We start from the raw sequence: 14,003 nt of genomic DNA on the forward strand, positions 1-14,003 counted from the left end.
GTGGATCGAAAACCCGCACGCACTATACAGCATTCTCAAAGGTCTTCACCAAAGGTGGAAAGAAGAATGCTGCACCCAAAATGACAAAATTCTCCGTAGGAGATGGAGTGTTGGTCAGCGTTGAGGGTGGCAATGATGGTGTGGCAGTTTTGATCGATTTATGGGAAGAAGAACGATCTGAAGATGATGATGAGGAGGATGAAGAAGACGGAGATGAAGTAGAAGAAGAACACGGTCCTTTAATGATGGCAGAAGTACACTGGCTTCTGAGAAGGCGGGACTTACCCGATGTCAGAAGGAATTTCAAAGTTGATGATGTACGTCGATTTTATCAAAATTCGAGGTAGCAAAGTCTGACTGATCATGACACCAGAATGAAGTTTTACTTACTGCGTCATCCACTCGCCGGGTAACAGCTACTATACCAATCAGCCTACTCGACGATACAGTCCCTGTATTATCTCGAACCGAATTCCGCGAGAAATATCCAGAAGAAAAGTCGCATTACCGAGGCTGGGCATACGTCAGAGAAGGTATTTATTGGTGCCAACGGGCTTTCGATAGATTCGCCAAAGGTCAAAACTGCTGGAAGGTCGACATTGAAAAATGGAAAGAGGCCGGAAAAAGGGGAGAAGGATGGACTGTTCCCATTTCCAAAGAAGAGGAAGAGCATCCGCAAGAGCCCGACATTGAAAGTTCGGATGAGAGCGATGATGGAAGCGAAGCCCGAGTAGAGGAGGAAAGTGATGGTGATGAAGAGAGTGAAGGGGAGTCTGATGATCCCGCCGAGTCTGTCTCGAAAAAAAGAAAACGACCGACAAAGACAGCTACGAGCTACGCCAAAAGAGGCAGAAAAGCAGTCACAACATCAAGATCTAAACTCCCTTCCAGATCAAGAACCACTCCTAAATCCCGCAGAGCGACGAAAAAACCCCACCCTGCCACATCAACTTCTTTTTTACCCACCGATTTTATCGCCCCGGAATTATTACCCACAGATCCTTTCGAAAGAGCTTTACGGATGCTTCACGTTGGTGCAACACCCGAAAGCCTACCTTGTCGCGAAGAAGAATTTGTCGACGTCCTCAGCAAAGTTGAAGAAGGTGTAGAAAGTGGTGGAGGAGGCTGTCTTTGTAAGCCCAAAGCTGTGCAACGGTTGTCAAATGGCTCACTCTGCTTTGCAGATATCGCAGGTGTCCCCGGAACGGGCAAAACTGCCACGGTCCACGCCGTGGTTAAAGAACTAAAACGTAAAGCTGAAGACGGCGAGATCCCACCGTTCTCATACGTAGAAATTAATGGCCTTAAAATCCCCACTCCTCAACATGCTTACAGTGTCCTGTGGGAGGCTATCAGTAGTTCAAAAGGTGTCGGCGCGAAGACGGCTTTGAAGGGATTGGAGAGACATTTCGGTAAAAAGGGTAGTGGAGCGAGAGGCCCTAGAGGTCATACTTTGTAAGTTCCCAGACTCGAACCTGTGAAAGTGCAACTGATTATCCACAGCGTTGTCCTCATGGATGAGCTCGATCAGCTGCTCACGTCTAAACAAGACGTGGTCTACAACTTTTTCAACTGGCCGACTATGCGAGATTCTCAGCTTTTCGTCATTGCTGTTGCCAATCGTATGGACTTGCCTCAACAGCTCGCGGCCAAGATCAAATCTCGTCTTGGCCTTCAAACCATCCTTTTCGAGCCATACGATCGTGCAGCTCTTGTATCTATCGTCCAATCACGACTTATTCCCCATCCCTTGATGCCTAGTCAAGATCCCAAAGTGTTGTTGCCTGATGCCATATCGCTTGCAGCTATGAAGATGGCGGGGACGAATGGTGACGCTCGACGTGTCTTGGACGCGTGTCGACGTGCAGTCGAAGTCGCTCTCGAAAACAAGTCTAAACCTCCTTCCACTGTACCCACGCTCCCGCCACCGAAGCCTGGCCCTGAACCGGTCAGTGCCAAAGCGATGGCCGCCGTCCTTCAAGCCATGTCTTCCTCTCCAACCACCAAATTCATCCAAGCCTGTTCATTGCAGCAAAAGCTGATGTTGGCTGCACTTGTCAGATGTGTAAGAAGGGAAGGGGTGGCTGAGATTGCTTGGAAGAATATCAGGAATGACCATGATGCTTTGATGAGGAGTTTGGCTTTCGATACTTCAGAGCAAGGTGGTAGAGAGGTGGCCCCGAACTTGTTGTCAAATTCGGAGCTGGCTCTTGTCTTGACCAGTCTAACAAGCTCGCACGCTCTGGTTTGTTCAGCAGATATCAGCAAGGGAATTGATGAGAGGAAGATTGCTTTAGGAATGGAGATTGGTGAAGTGGGAAGGGTCTTAATGAATGAGGGTGACAGCTGGAGGAAAGCGCTGGCAGGTGTATAATTACTATCGTGTCCTTCATGTTGTAGAGAACCTTTTAGATAGCATTGATGACATTATTGATGACATAAAAATCACCAGGTGGTTAAAATTCCAGAATCTAAATACATCTGCAATGGAATGTCTTGGTTGGGTATAGGGATAATTCACATACACAGAAAATATATACAAGGTACAGAAATAGCGAAGCAAGAAATGAAAAAACGTCTAGAAGATAGTTTGGAGAGCTTCACCTTCGGGTTTGATGCCTCGGTAGGGTACAGCAACCTGTCAAGTACGTCAGCAATGGACAGAACATTAGCGCGCTAGACTTACGTGTGCGTTCTTGCCAAAAGTGAAGCCAACCCAGTTGTTCCTCTTGCCGATACCCCTTTCTTCTACTGCCTCAACGTCTCTTTGTTTCTTGAACACCTCGGCGTACTTCGCCATGTCTTCGGGACTGGAAAAGCTGTCGAAATAACCAACATCGGTCTCTCCATCAAGTACGGGGACGAATGGAGCTTCAAGTTGTCGAAGACTGGCGAATGGCAAAGAAGAAAAGAAGGGCAAGGATTGAACCTCTTGGAGAGAAGCAACACGGTCCTTGGGATGAGAGATAAGAGCAGTAACAGCATCCCAGGCGACGTCAGTGAGATTGAAAATGAGGTCCTCGGGGCGGTCATAGACAGGTCGGCGAAGAACTCGAGTCCAGTTCTTCAAGTTCGCCCATGTTTCCTCAGGGGTTGATCCCGAGAAGGGGGGGAAACCCTAAGAATAGGATGAGCATATGTGTGTTGAGAGGATAAAGAGCTTACGCAGAGGAACTCAAAAAGAATACACCCAAGGGACCAGTAGTCAGCCGAATAGGTGTAAGTTTTACCTCGAAGGACTTCGGGAGGCATACTATAGGACGTCAGTCAAGCAATCTCTGCTGATTATTATATCAATTTACTAGTCGGGAGAGCCAACGACAGAATCAGCCTAGATAAATGCGTCAGTCTCAAACGTATGGTAGGATTTTAATAGGCTTGGACAACTCACATATCGTGGCTCGGTCGCTCTGATACTCCGGTAAATGGTCCTTCGTTCGAGAGTACTCCTGAACACCAGGTTCTCATCCTTGACTTGATCGAGCTGTAAGACTGTTAGATATAGCGCCGACAACGCCAAGAAACTCTCACCTTGCTCTTCATTTCCTCGATCTTCTGGGGGTTCAAAGAACCGGTGGCCAGACCAAAGTCGGTAAGCTTGACATGACCCGTACCATCGACCAGGAAGTTCTATAGATGATGTCAGGAGCTGGCCAATCGCACGGTATGAATCACTTGCCTCTGGTTTCAAATCACGGTGGATGTACCCAAGTTTGTGAAGTTCGTTCACACAGACAAACATTTCAGCTGCGTAGAAGCGGGCATGTTCTTCCTTAAGCACACCGGAGTTGTTGAGCAGTGTTCGAAAGTCGCCCCCTGGAACGTATTCCTATCTTGGTTTAGCATGCAATGGAAATTCCAGTCGTTGAACTTACCATAGCGAGGTATACATGTTCAATATCTTGGAAGGCATACAAAAGCCTGACCAGCCAAGGTGTCTTGACAGCGGTCAAAATATCTCTCTCTACCAAAACGTGTTTGACCTCGTCCATTTTCGCGAGAGTACCTTTTCGCATCTTTTTAAGGGCACAAATCTCGTTGGTGTCGGCTTTGCGAGCCAAGTATACCGAGCCATACCCGCCCTGACCGACCTGAGCAATGATGCGAAATTGGTCGATACGAAGCTTGGTGCGACGCTTGCGGAGAAGAACTCGTTCTCGACCATTATATGACGACAGCTCTTTGACATAATCAGGGCCAGTAACCTAAGGGAAGTCAGCATTAAACATAAGCGATTTTAAGGTTGCTTACATTACGAGCAGCAGTGTCGGCTTTGAAAGTCTCAAGCCTCTTCTTGCGGTTGGCAATGTATCCAAGGAGGTCAACTGAAACGAATTGTTAGTCATGCACCGTGCTGGGCTGTTGCTTTGTCGGTAATGACGTACAGTAATAGTCAAGGAAATCTTATGAAACTTGGTCAGTAAGAGACAGTCAAAGTCGGAGATGCAGCTTACAGATTTGAGCAACTGTAGCTTTCCTCCTGACGTCCGGCGTCTCCAAGAGCTCCCTTTCCCAAAGCTGCAAGCCTCTCTCCTTCTCGTATCTGGTGTCATGTCTGGCTGCAGTTTTCATGTGTACGTCATCGGGCTGGTATGCACCGCCTCGCTGGGCGGCATAGGAATTGAGAGGATTGGATTGTTTTTGAGCAACAGCTGGAGCGGATGAAGCTGCCTGATTATGCTGGGGGATGCTGGCTAGTTGCTTAAGCATGGCGGGGTTGACGGTGTTTTTCATTGTTACCATGTGCACGTCCTCAGAATCGCGGGGATAAACCGGCTTTTCCTCGCGTTGAGCAACAATTTCCGGACAATGGTGAGCGTGACCAGGGTTGGGTGCAACATGGGAAGGAGCCGCCTTGTTGACTTTCACAGGCGTCGTGGGAGCGCCAGCTTGATTCTGAGAAAAGAGGAAAGAAAGATAGTTGGATCGCTCATTGTTCTGCTGAGAAGGGGAAGGAGGGACAGCAGGCAAGTTTTCTTTGGAGCCAGTCGGAAAGAAAGAGGAGCGCGAGGAGGGAGTGGAAGGGACTGGGATCTTTGAGGGAGAAGGTGCAGCCGTGGACTGGGACTTTGTATGACCGGATCGAGACGACTTCGTTGGCGATGCGGGCGCCTGAGACGACGGCTGTTGCTGAGAGTTTGTGGACTTGAGTACTCGTGAGAACATGATTCAGGTGTTCAATAGGAGCGGGCAGGCGGGTTTGGAGAGATGAGAAGAAGTTGTGAGAAAGAGATGATTGTATGAAAGAGTTGAGTGAAAGCGCGCCTGTCTTTTGTGTTGTTTGTTCGTTCTCTCCCGGGATAAAATTAAAAAATAATCACAGAATAATACGCGTACCGAACCAAACACCATACGCGCAATCCATTGTTTTCTCTAAATTCATATCATCATCTATACATCCTATTGCTGCCCACAATGGCACCAATAACTTATATTGTACCACCGCGGCCAACCTCTCTATATTCTCTTCTTGAATCAAGCACTTCAAAGAACGGAGTGCCCACTCTCGACTTGCGATGGGAACCTTTTCAACGACACATTGAAAGCTTTTTGAACGCTATTGATGCGTATACACAAGCCGCGAGGACAGAAATAGTTGCCAGAGCGACAGACCATACAGCGGCTGTGAGGGATCTCAAAGCGGACAAGGAAGAAATGGAAAGAGGGATTCAGTTACAGAGAGAAAATGAAGGAGAAATGTTGGCCAGTATGTGTCGACGTATGACCTGGGTTATCTTTTTACTGATCCAATTTTCTTAGCTTTGGAAGCTGAAAGACACGTGGTCGCAGACCTTAACGCTTCTCTATCACATCTTCAATCCAGTTTGACAAAGATTAAAGAAAAATCTTCCGCTCTGGATACCGAACTTCAGTCTGAAAGAAAAGAGGTGAAAGCAATGCAAGCAGAGAAGGAACGACAGACCAATGTTCTCAACGACATGCGAGAAAGAGATACCGCAGAGTTGAAACAATTGGAAGAAGCGCTGGGCTGGAGAGTGGAAGGAATTAAGCGTACGTCAGTGCCGATCATCTTAGGAATTGTTCTGATGTTTTCGCAGAGGACCAACTTTTAATGCGTTTCACTCTTATCGATCCCGAGGATCCTGCGCGAGAATTCTCCATCATTGTGGACGTATCAAAGCAAGACTACTCAGGTATGTGACTGAACAGAGATGACCTGCGTCTTTCGCTGATTGAACACAGTGCCTAATTGCGACCCTCCTATCCCTTCCCTTCCCGACCTGGTTCGTCAATTAAACTTTGATCGTGACCTCTTTGCATTCATCAAACGAGGTGCGTACATCGTATCTCTCGTTCTCTTTGCTCCATGATTGCTCACACACCTTATCTAGTGCGAAAGGCCTTCAGGGCGCTCATCCCCAATCCTCCCAATCCTTCTACAAAATTCGACGATCTTACCGGCCCTGGTTTGTTGGGTCTCAGAACACCAGCACGAAGTTCCAGAACGGTATCATCAACGACTCCCGCTATATCAAACTCTGCCATGGATTCATTGGCGGTGGACCAATTGGCTTTGGGTAAATAAGACTGTATTTGTAACATTTTTGAGTGCTTGATTTTTGCTTTTATTGTTTATATGGACCAATAATGCACGTTGTACTCCCAGTCATGGATTGAGTCAATGTGCCAGTATAAATACATACAAACTTTTTTTACAATTTCTTTCTGTTGTAAATTGGGTCAAAATTTTCATTTTTACGTCCTGCGTGATTGCTGTCATCCGCCACCAACCATCAAAACTAGCCAAGAGCAATATGGTCAGCTCCACGACACGACTCATAGTCACGCGTTAATCACTCTATACAGAGTCAGCTTTAGAATCACATACATCATGCTTGGACCGCCAATCTCACGTTTCGTGAAGCTTCTTTAATTATTTCCGGGGCCTGTATACGAATCTGCCGGTCGTTATTAGACTGGCTATTCTTCTTCGGTTGTGGTAAAAGACGAATAACTTACCTGGGGACCACGTTTTTCGCTACTTGCCAGGCTGGAATATGTGCGTTCACTGTCTACGTTCATCCTCGTCCCAGCGATTTCACTTCTGTTCGTCCCTAACGTTGCATTAATAGATGCACTGTCACCGAAGTTTTCTTCAAACTCTTCTTCTGAAAGTTCATCTAACTGAACTTCCTTTAAGTCTACCTCAAGGAGATGACTCAGGTCCTCTTCATCCTCGTAATCGGAGAACGGATCAGTGAGGGCTGACGAGTTCTCTGTTGACGACTTCTGTACAGGCGACACCTCACGAATCATGCTTCCATTCCCCCTTTCTAATTTTCTTCCTCTATTCTCATCTATTTCTTCATCTTCTGCGTCTTCAAAGTGATTCATTTCTATTTGGCCTCTTATCTGCCCTCTCATTTGCGCCTGCGCATGAGCTTGTATTCTCGCCCAACCATCCATCATATACGCCTCAAAAGCTTCTTTCACCCTCTCGCAATACGCATGCAACCTTTCCGCTCCAATCCTTTCACAAGCAATTCGCCGCACACGATTGGCATGACGATGAACGCGCTCAGCATGACCTGATGGGGCGTTGTTTTTATCGAGAGGGTAGGATAGACAGTGGATCTCGGAAATAACTAGAAGTTCCAGGAAATGACGGTCGAGGCGGGGGTGCCAGCCACGGCCCTGTCGAAGAGGAGCTTCAGTTTTTTCCCATTTCCGCCACCTAAAATAGTATGATTAAGTTGCTCTATTGTTCATTTTGGATGACCCACATCTCAGCATCAGGTAATACCTCCTGCAGCCGATTTTCAGCTGTAGCCCGTGCAACCAAGTTCAAACTTACCGCCATGACAGTCTGCTGTCTCAATTCCTCTTCGTAGGCTAGATCGTACATATTCAATTGTTTTTGGAAATTGAGCTGTGGTGATACTTGTTTTGGCCCCTCGATCTGCTGGTTCTGAGCTTGCGCACTGAATCCAAAAAGGCAAATGGCCAGTCCGTCGCTGATTTGAATTTCCTCCTGAGCCTTTTTCCGTTTTTCTATGGTGGATTGCTTGTGCAGTCCTGCGGTGAATAACTTTTTGATGTGCTTACCAGCCCGGCGCGCGTTGGGGACTGTATTGCGTTGGCTCAATATCGTTTTAGAATGCAAGGCTTTCATTGGCTAGTGCCAGCTCAACAGACAATAAGCTGTGGGCTCCTTTTGTCCGTAACTTCTCCTGTATCGTCAGGCCCTAAAAATCCTAGTGTCCAAAATGGAGGCTGATGTCGCCTTTTGTTGTCCTAGCTAATGACACATATCATATTTCCGTAAGTCCCAAGCGACGCCATTCTTTCGCATCCAGCGCAATCGTTCTTACCTATTGAGGTCTTGCGCTTATTGATTCCAAGGCCGAGCCTCTTATGGGTTGCCTTTTTAATGAAGTGTAAGATGCGAATTGTAAGATGCGAATGGGAGGAGAGACATCTGAACCCCCGAAGGTGTTTTTTATGCCGATCTCTTTCCTTGATGGACCCGATGCAAATTGGATGTGGCCTAGGGGCAAGCAAATCAAAGGTTGTGGAAAAACGAGACATACTTTCTGGGATGATTATAAGTCATTTCGAAAGAGCCGCAAAGGAAGGTCGTAAAAGGTTCGCACGTCGACAGAGCGGCGAGGATGTAAAGGAAGGTATTTACGACGTGAAAGGTAAGTGAAATTTAGACTGTAGTCGAAGCCCATGTCAAGTATCGGCAGGTGAGCGAGGATATTGCCGACCGACAGATCTAGTTGTCGACGACAAACTATAAGAGAGCATCAGTCGAAGCTTCATCGGCCCTTGTCAAGTGCTAATTGAGCTGTGTCTAAGAGCCTTCGGAAAAGGCTAGTTCGCAATGACATCTGACAAAGGGCGCTAACAGTATGCCCATTGCTTCTTAAATTTAACTTCCCTGGGGGTAAAGAAATGTCAGAGAGGCCTGCTAGAAGCAAAAGATGAGACCAGATCGACGCAAGACCCCAATCAGAAATGAAAAATGAATCCCTGACGCTGTAAGCATGCACCAATGAGCAGACGAGCATCAGCCAGCAAATAATTGTACACTGTCAATTTTCGAATAAGAAGCATAGTGCTACATCACCTTCAGAATCTATTCCTCTTCAATTTCAATATCCCCATCAAAGTTGATTCGTCCCTTTTTTATCTTCTCACCCTTCGCTGCTAATAAATCTTCGACTGTTTTGAGTTTCCCTCCCTCAAGGCTTTCCTGCATGTGGCAGTCAGTATTCTGTACTCTCGGCTACGGATGATCATTGTTAAACTCGCTTTGAACCATCCAAGATGGTCTGCTATCAGGTGTCTGTGCGATAAAGTGACTCAGTGAACTTTCTACTTTCGATAAAGTTTTTAAACTTACCTCGATTTACAGCTTGGGCACTGCACAAGCACAATACCCTTCTGATAGCTTCTTTTGGAGAACTCGTGCGTCGAACGATGGCCGCAATCATCAGCGGTGCAAGTGAACGTCATTTGCCTGATACTTTCAATTAGCATGCATCCTAATATGCCAGCATGAGAAGCTTACAGCCGCGGCTCAATCTGACCCAATTGTCTGTGACTACTTCCACTCTCGGGTGCTTCTAACTGAGGATTCTCGGCCGCGCTGGAGTTCCATCGCCTAACAGTCTGGTATGCGGAATGAAGGTGGGGTGATTGCCGGAAAGCCGCAAATTTTTGGGAAACAATGACGGCTCTGGAAGTCGTAGGAGTAGCTCGAAAAGAGCGAATAATGGATGTCCTGATGGCGGACATTGGGGATACGCTAGCTATGAATGTAGGTAAGTCTGAATGTTTATTTATATATCGTTTTCACCGTCCGAGTTGTCGATCCTTGGAGAACATTTCTCGCCACCTCAATCTCAAAGGCCGTAGGCAAGGTGGAGGCTTACGTAATTGAATAAATCCCTTGAGTTTAGCTTTGAGGTGGAATTAAACAGGAGGCTGGAGGAAATACGCGGAAGAATGCATAAGATGGCAAGGGCAGAAAATGGACTATAACTTGAAAGAGCGCAAAAAAGTCATGCATGTCCGAGAATGGGACGACGTGAACATTCGGAAAAGTCTTCGGAAAAGTCATCCTTCTTGCGCCATCTTCTTTCACGCTCGCCGCCGAATGAATTTCACCGTTTTTCATTTATTCATCTACTCTCGCAATCCAGTCTTCATTCACCTGTTCTCATTCACACTCGCCGGCACGTACGCAATGCACGCCTTCCTTGGTAACCCTGATAGACAACTAGGTAGGTCCCAACCCTCATGTACGACGGTCAAGTCACTGATTTTTTGCACAAACAACAGTCTGCGCCGAATTTATCCAGGCTTTGGAGGAATGTCACTCCAGAGGCTACCTTGCCAGGCTCGTCGGGGTCTGTAATGATCAAAAGGCTGCTTTGGGAGCTTGTCTGAGGAAAGAGGTGAGTTCATTGCATTGTATCCTTATCTGCATGAGACGTTTCGGTTGCATGGTTTCGGCGACTGTATTTACATGCACTTGTGAGCAATTCTGACGAGACTTATAGCGATTGGAGCGAACGGAGAGGAATCGTGATGCCGCCAAGGAGAGAACAGCAAAGAAAAAAGCCGTTTGGGAGGCATTGGAGCGGGAGAAAGCCGAGGAAGCCGGTAAAGTTTAAGAGTGTACGATAAAAGCAGATGAAAGGTTGCTTGCGATGTCAGGCATGTCGTCTCGGCTGTATGTGTAGTTCAATACCTTGTCTTTTCTTTAAACTAACCTGTACCATTTTGCAGATATATTGTACTTATAGATATCGTCAATCATTGTCACCTCTCCTATCATTACTACTATTGTCCATCGAAATGCATATTGGTTTCAGGTAATATAAAACCCCAAACCCGATATGATGATTCTCGTATACGCTACACTGATTTTCCGTAAAAATGCTCCGATTAACTCTTCTAACAACTTCCCACCTGTTTTCCCTAACAGGCTCTTACAGAAGGATCTGCAATCCGGCAACGAAAACACCTGCAAGTGCGACCCACCCGCCGACCTTTGTGGTCATTCCCGCGCCGCTTTCGTTAGAGCTTGTAGAAGGGCTAGAGCTAGAGCCACCGCACAAGGATCCTTTTTGGCTGTCCTCGATGAGAACCCGGGGTTCACCCTTGTAGATGGTCACTGCGAGGTTTCCGGAACCGTCGGTGGTGAAAGACTCGCAAGTGAGAGCGTCAATGACATTGGTGGAAGCGGCCCATCCGGAAGAAGAAGAGTCGACAGAAACAGAGGTGTTGGAAGCGGAAGAACCGCTGTTAGAGAAAACAGACATAAGGGGCTTCTTGGCAACGAGAAGAGTACTCTCAGAGGGGGTCGAGACAGTCATCTAACTCAAAAAGTCAGCCAAACTCCAGAGTAATCGGCAACCGATACTGACCTTGTCAGTATAGAAAGTGCTTGAAGCGTTGCCAGCAGCAGAACGGACAGCGTTTAAAGCAGTGAAGAACTTGTACATGTCCGAATTGGTGTCGTAGTTGCTGGTCCACATGGGCTCTCGGTTCTCAGGGTCGTTACCGCCGTTGAAGCCGGCTTCACTCCCGTCTTTGGAAGAAAAAAAAATTAATCAAGGCTGCGTCTTATGCATGGAGAAACTTACAATAAACGTAAGGAATACCATCGATGGCGAAAATGACAGCATGAGCATTTTTGATCAACTGTTCCGGGATATTAGTAACTAATGCATACGAGAACACCGAAAAGGGGTGACTCACTGACGCGTCTGTGACAAAGCTCTCAAACCTCGCGTTATCGTGGTTGTCCAAGAAATTACCGAGAAGGGTAGGGTCGGTGAAGTTGCCATTTATATCAGAAACCATGCTGATGAACTCGCTGAAGCTCTGTCCAGTGCCATTGAAAGCGCGAACAAGAGGGTAATACATGGGGTAGTTGAAAGGGTTGATAGAGGCATTTTTCTGGTAACTAGCGACATAAGGTGCGTCCCCTAAGAGAACCTCACCCTGGTTGAAGACGCCGGCAGCGTTGACGAAATCCGGCCAGAAACTGTGACGAACATGCTTGACGGTATCAATTCGAATGGCATCGATAGTGTAGTTGGAAACAAGGTCTTTGATCCATTTGTTCCAGTAAGAAACAACACTGTCATTCTCAGTGTTCAAATCGGCCAAAGCGACAGTGTCGTCACCAAGCCAACATTGCTCAACCATGGTCTGATTGTTGTAGTCAGTGATGAAGCAGAAGGGATGGTAGTCTTCAGAAGCACTGAAAGGACCGTATGCTGCGGAGGGTTGGAAGTTAGAGGTAGCAGTGGCAGCGACGTGGTTAACGACGACGTCGACCTGAAGGTACATTCCCCTGGCGTGCAATGAAGAACTCAAAGTCTTGAGGTCTTCGGCGGACCCAAAGTTGGAGTTGAGGGAGTCGGGATCAAGAGTCCAGTAACCGTGATACGCCTCGCCTTCGCTGGTAGTACCGCCAATGTTCTCGACGACCGGAGATATCCAGACAGTGTCAAAGCCCATTCCCTGAATATAGTCGAGTTTATCGACCAGAGCGGACCAGGTACCACCGCAATATTTGCGGTCAGCTGCATTACAATCGCCGGTTGAAGAAGAATTGCGCGCAAATCGATCTACGATGACTTGGTACACGCTGCGCGAGCGCATCGCATCAGCATCAAGGGCATATACTGGAAGGAGTGCGAAGAGGGGGATGAGCGCGAGGGCTGCTTGATGGACAAGCATAATGATGTTTATGCTATGTGGGTTGATGTGGTACTGTAGAAGCGGCGAAAGAAATGGAGGATAAAAAAAAGAGCGAAAGTTTGAGGGAGAAACCCGAAGGAGTGCGAAGCGAGTCGAGAAATGTCGTGAATGGATGGAGGAGACTATAAAGGATTTGATGCGCGAGATCTATGCGCTATGAGATGATGGAAAGAGCGGAGAACACCCGATGGAGATGCGTGCCGTGGCGGAGTGATGGGGTGAGCGCAAAAGAGGAAGGAAGAGTAATCGGAAACCAAATGAGATGAAAATAAAACGGGTAAACAAGCCTCCTGCCCATCTTCGCGTGTTGCTTGTTCGTGTCATTTAGCGCCATTCTCCTGCACAGCTAACAGACTTTTCATGCTTGCCTGCGTATGTTTCGCTCAGGCTATGCGCATTTTTGCGTTTCACGCTTTTTACGACAGCCGCTATCCGTAATCTGACCTCGTCTCCTCTCCAGCCCCCTTCTTATTACTCACTCCCCTGCTTATTATAGTATTACTTCCTCGTCCCCTTTTTTTTCTCCGAGATCCCGATAAAGGAGGAACAAAAAGCCAGGAAGCAAAGAGGCTCGCGCCACGAAGAAGAACGTCTGTGCAACTGCGCAGGGTTTATACCAGTATAAGGGCAATCAAATCTCCGTCCCTGCTAGATCCTGTGCTAGCATAAATTGCTGCAGATTTTGCGCGCGCTTACGTATGCTGCATAATAAATGTCACGGCTGCCGGGCACGCTGCGCTTTGAGACGCTTTGAGATGGCCGCCGTCATGACGCCTACCACCGGCGCTCTCTCTCGACTGTCAAAAGTTCTTCCACTTATGCACCGTCTATACGCAGACATGCGGACAACAACGATCTCTGCACCACTATGCATTCTCGTATGCTCATCCAATAACTGACAGCAGTCAAAGATCAAATAACCAACCTCCATAGCAGATAACGATCAAACAGCAGCTGGCAGCGCTTGAATCAGGCTTGCCGTATGATCCCTGTCTGTGCGCTATTATGTGTGTTCTAACCTCCATCATATGCGTATCGACAGATGTTCCGTCGCATCTTCATCATTCCTCAAACGACTGTTCTGCAGATAATGCGTACTGATGGCCAGTGCTCGTGGATTATCACCAATCGTACTACAAAATGGAACAACTCGCCCCTGTTTTGCCCAAACATTACTACTATCGATGCTTCGCATACCAATTACACATCTTCAAATCATCCCTTCTCGCGGCCACCATCATAATATGGCGGTTTGT

At 47.3% G+C, this 14,003-nt stretch overlaps 7 protein-coding genes and 4 non-coding genes; 6 read left to right on the forward strand and 5 right to left on the reverse strand.

Annotated features, from left to right (window-relative positions):
* The window catches only part of CNAG_12575, a 1,957-nt gene extending 234 nt beyond the window's left edge, over positions 1–1,723 (reverse strand). The window contains exons 1-5 of the non-coding RNA XR_001045861.1: positions 1,635–1,723; positions 1,502–1,580; positions 1,173–1,439; positions 967–1,125; positions 1–513 (exon numbers count right to left, since the gene is read on the reverse strand). The exon at positions 1–513 is cut by the window's left edge and continues 234 nt beyond it. This is a non-coding gene — a non-coding RNA (hypothetical RNA). The remainder of the gene's footprint in view (positions 514–966; positions 1,126–1,172; positions 1,440–1,501; positions 1,581–1,634) is intronic.
* Positions 1–2,466, forward strand: part of CNAG_02195 (origin recognition complex subunit 1) — a 2,656-nt gene extending 190 nt beyond the window's left edge. The window contains exons 1-4 of the mRNA XM_012194425.1: positions 1–317; positions 374–1,133; positions 1,185–1,455; positions 1,504–2,466. The exon at positions 1–317 is cut by the window's left edge and continues 190 nt beyond it. Of these exons, the coding sequence (XP_012049815.1) occupies positions 1–317; positions 374–1,133; positions 1,185–1,455; positions 1,504–2,374 (2,219 nt within the window). The 3' untranslated portion in view covers positions 2,375–2,466. The remainder of the gene's footprint in view (positions 318–373; positions 1,134–1,184; positions 1,456–1,503) is intronic.
* CNAG_02194 (AGC/NDR protein kinase) lies at positions 2,458–5,232 on the reverse strand. XM_012194426.1 has 11 exons: positions 4,455–5,232; positions 4,386–4,403; positions 4,252–4,325; positions 3,876–4,205; positions 3,680–3,829; positions 3,532–3,630; positions 3,392–3,484; positions 3,303–3,331; positions 3,166–3,253; positions 2,687–3,118; positions 2,458–2,638 (listed from the first exon to the last, which is right to left on the reverse strand). Exons 1-11 carry the CDS (start codon positions 5,164–5,166, stop codon positions 2,579–2,581), a joined length of 2,085 nt encoding a protein of 694 aa, XP_012049816.1. The 5' UTR covers positions 5,167–5,232; the 3' UTR covers positions 2,458–2,578.
* Positions 4,285–5,257, forward strand: CNAG_12576. The gene is made up of 4 exons (XR_001045862.1): positions 4,285–4,337; positions 4,388–4,416; positions 4,473–4,812; positions 4,872–5,257. It is a non-coding gene; the product is annotated as a hypothetical RNA (non-coding RNA).
* Positions 5,258–5,392: 135 nt separating this feature from the next.
* CNAG_02193 (kinetochore protein Spc25, fungi type) lies at positions 5,393–6,673 on the forward strand. XM_012194427.1 has 5 exons: positions 5,393–5,707; positions 5,761–6,012; positions 6,060–6,155; positions 6,205–6,294; positions 6,354–6,673. The coding sequence occupies exons 1-5, from the start codon at positions 5,416–5,418 to the stop codon at positions 6,545–6,547; spliced, it is 924 nt and encodes a 307-aa protein (XP_012049817.1). The 5' UTR covers positions 5,393–5,415; the 3' UTR covers positions 6,548–6,673.
* Positions 6,674–6,740: 67 nt separating this feature from the next.
* Positions 6,741–7,021, forward strand: CNAG_12577. Its single transcript, XR_001045863.1, has 2 exons — positions 6,741–6,779; positions 6,829–7,021. It is a non-coding gene; the product is annotated as a hypothetical RNA (non-coding RNA).
* CNAG_02192 (hypothetical protein) lies at positions 6,741–8,461 on the reverse strand. The gene is made up of 6 exons (XM_012194614.1): positions 8,334–8,461; positions 7,817–8,260; positions 7,746–7,768; positions 6,982–7,696; positions 6,829–6,920; positions 6,741–6,779 (listed from the first exon to the last, which is right to left on the reverse strand). The coding sequence occupies exons 2-5, from the start codon at positions 7,865–7,867 to the stop codon at positions 6,852–6,854; spliced, it is 858 nt and encodes a 285-aa protein (XP_012050004.1). The 5' UTR covers positions 7,868–8,260; positions 8,334–8,461; the 3' UTR covers positions 6,741–6,779; positions 6,829–6,851.
* CNAG_12578 lies at positions 7,095–7,492 on the forward strand. The gene has a single exon (XR_001045864.1). It is a non-coding gene; the product is annotated as a hypothetical RNA (non-coding RNA).
* Positions 8,462–9,046: 585 nt separating the features above from the next.
* CNAG_02191 (hypothetical protein) lies at positions 9,047–9,957 on the reverse strand. XM_012194613.1 has 4 exons: positions 9,539–9,957; positions 9,371–9,487; positions 9,280–9,313; positions 9,047–9,220 (listed from the first exon to the last, which is right to left on the reverse strand). Exons 1-4 carry the CDS (start codon positions 9,763–9,765, stop codon positions 9,104–9,106), a joined length of 495 nt encoding a protein of 164 aa, XP_012050003.1. The 5' UTR covers positions 9,766–9,957; the 3' UTR covers positions 9,047–9,103.
* A 201-nt stretch (positions 9,958–10,158) lies between these two features.
* Positions 10,159–11,351, forward strand: CNAG_02190 (hypothetical protein). XM_012194612.1 has 4 exons: positions 10,159–10,253; positions 10,312–10,427; positions 10,533–10,705; positions 10,762–11,351. The coding sequence occupies exons 1-3, from the start codon at positions 10,217–10,219 to the stop codon at positions 10,644–10,646; spliced, it is 267 nt and encodes an 88-aa protein (XP_012050002.1). The 5' UTR covers positions 10,159–10,216; the 3' UTR covers positions 10,647–10,705; positions 10,762–11,351.
* Positions 10,724–13,184, reverse strand: CNAG_02189 (alpha-amylase). XM_012194611.1 has 4 exons: positions 11,737–13,184; positions 11,622–11,679; positions 11,403–11,566; positions 10,724–11,351 (listed from the first exon to the last, which is right to left on the reverse strand). The coding sequence occupies exons 1-4, from the start codon at positions 12,724–12,726 to the stop codon at positions 10,965–10,967; spliced, it is 1,599 nt and encodes a 532-aa protein (XP_012050001.1). The 5' UTR covers positions 12,727–13,184; the 3' UTR covers positions 10,724–10,964.
* Positions 13,185–14,003: the final 819 nt, after the last annotated feature.

This window comes from Cryptococcus neoformans, chromosome 6 (genome assembly GCF_000149245.1).
Source record: "Cryptococcus neoformans var. grubii H99 chromosome 6, complete sequence".
In the NCBI taxonomy this organism is placed as follows: domain Eukaryota; kingdom Fungi; phylum Basidiomycota; class Tremellomycetes; order Tremellales; family Cryptococcaceae; genus Cryptococcus; species Cryptococcus neoformans.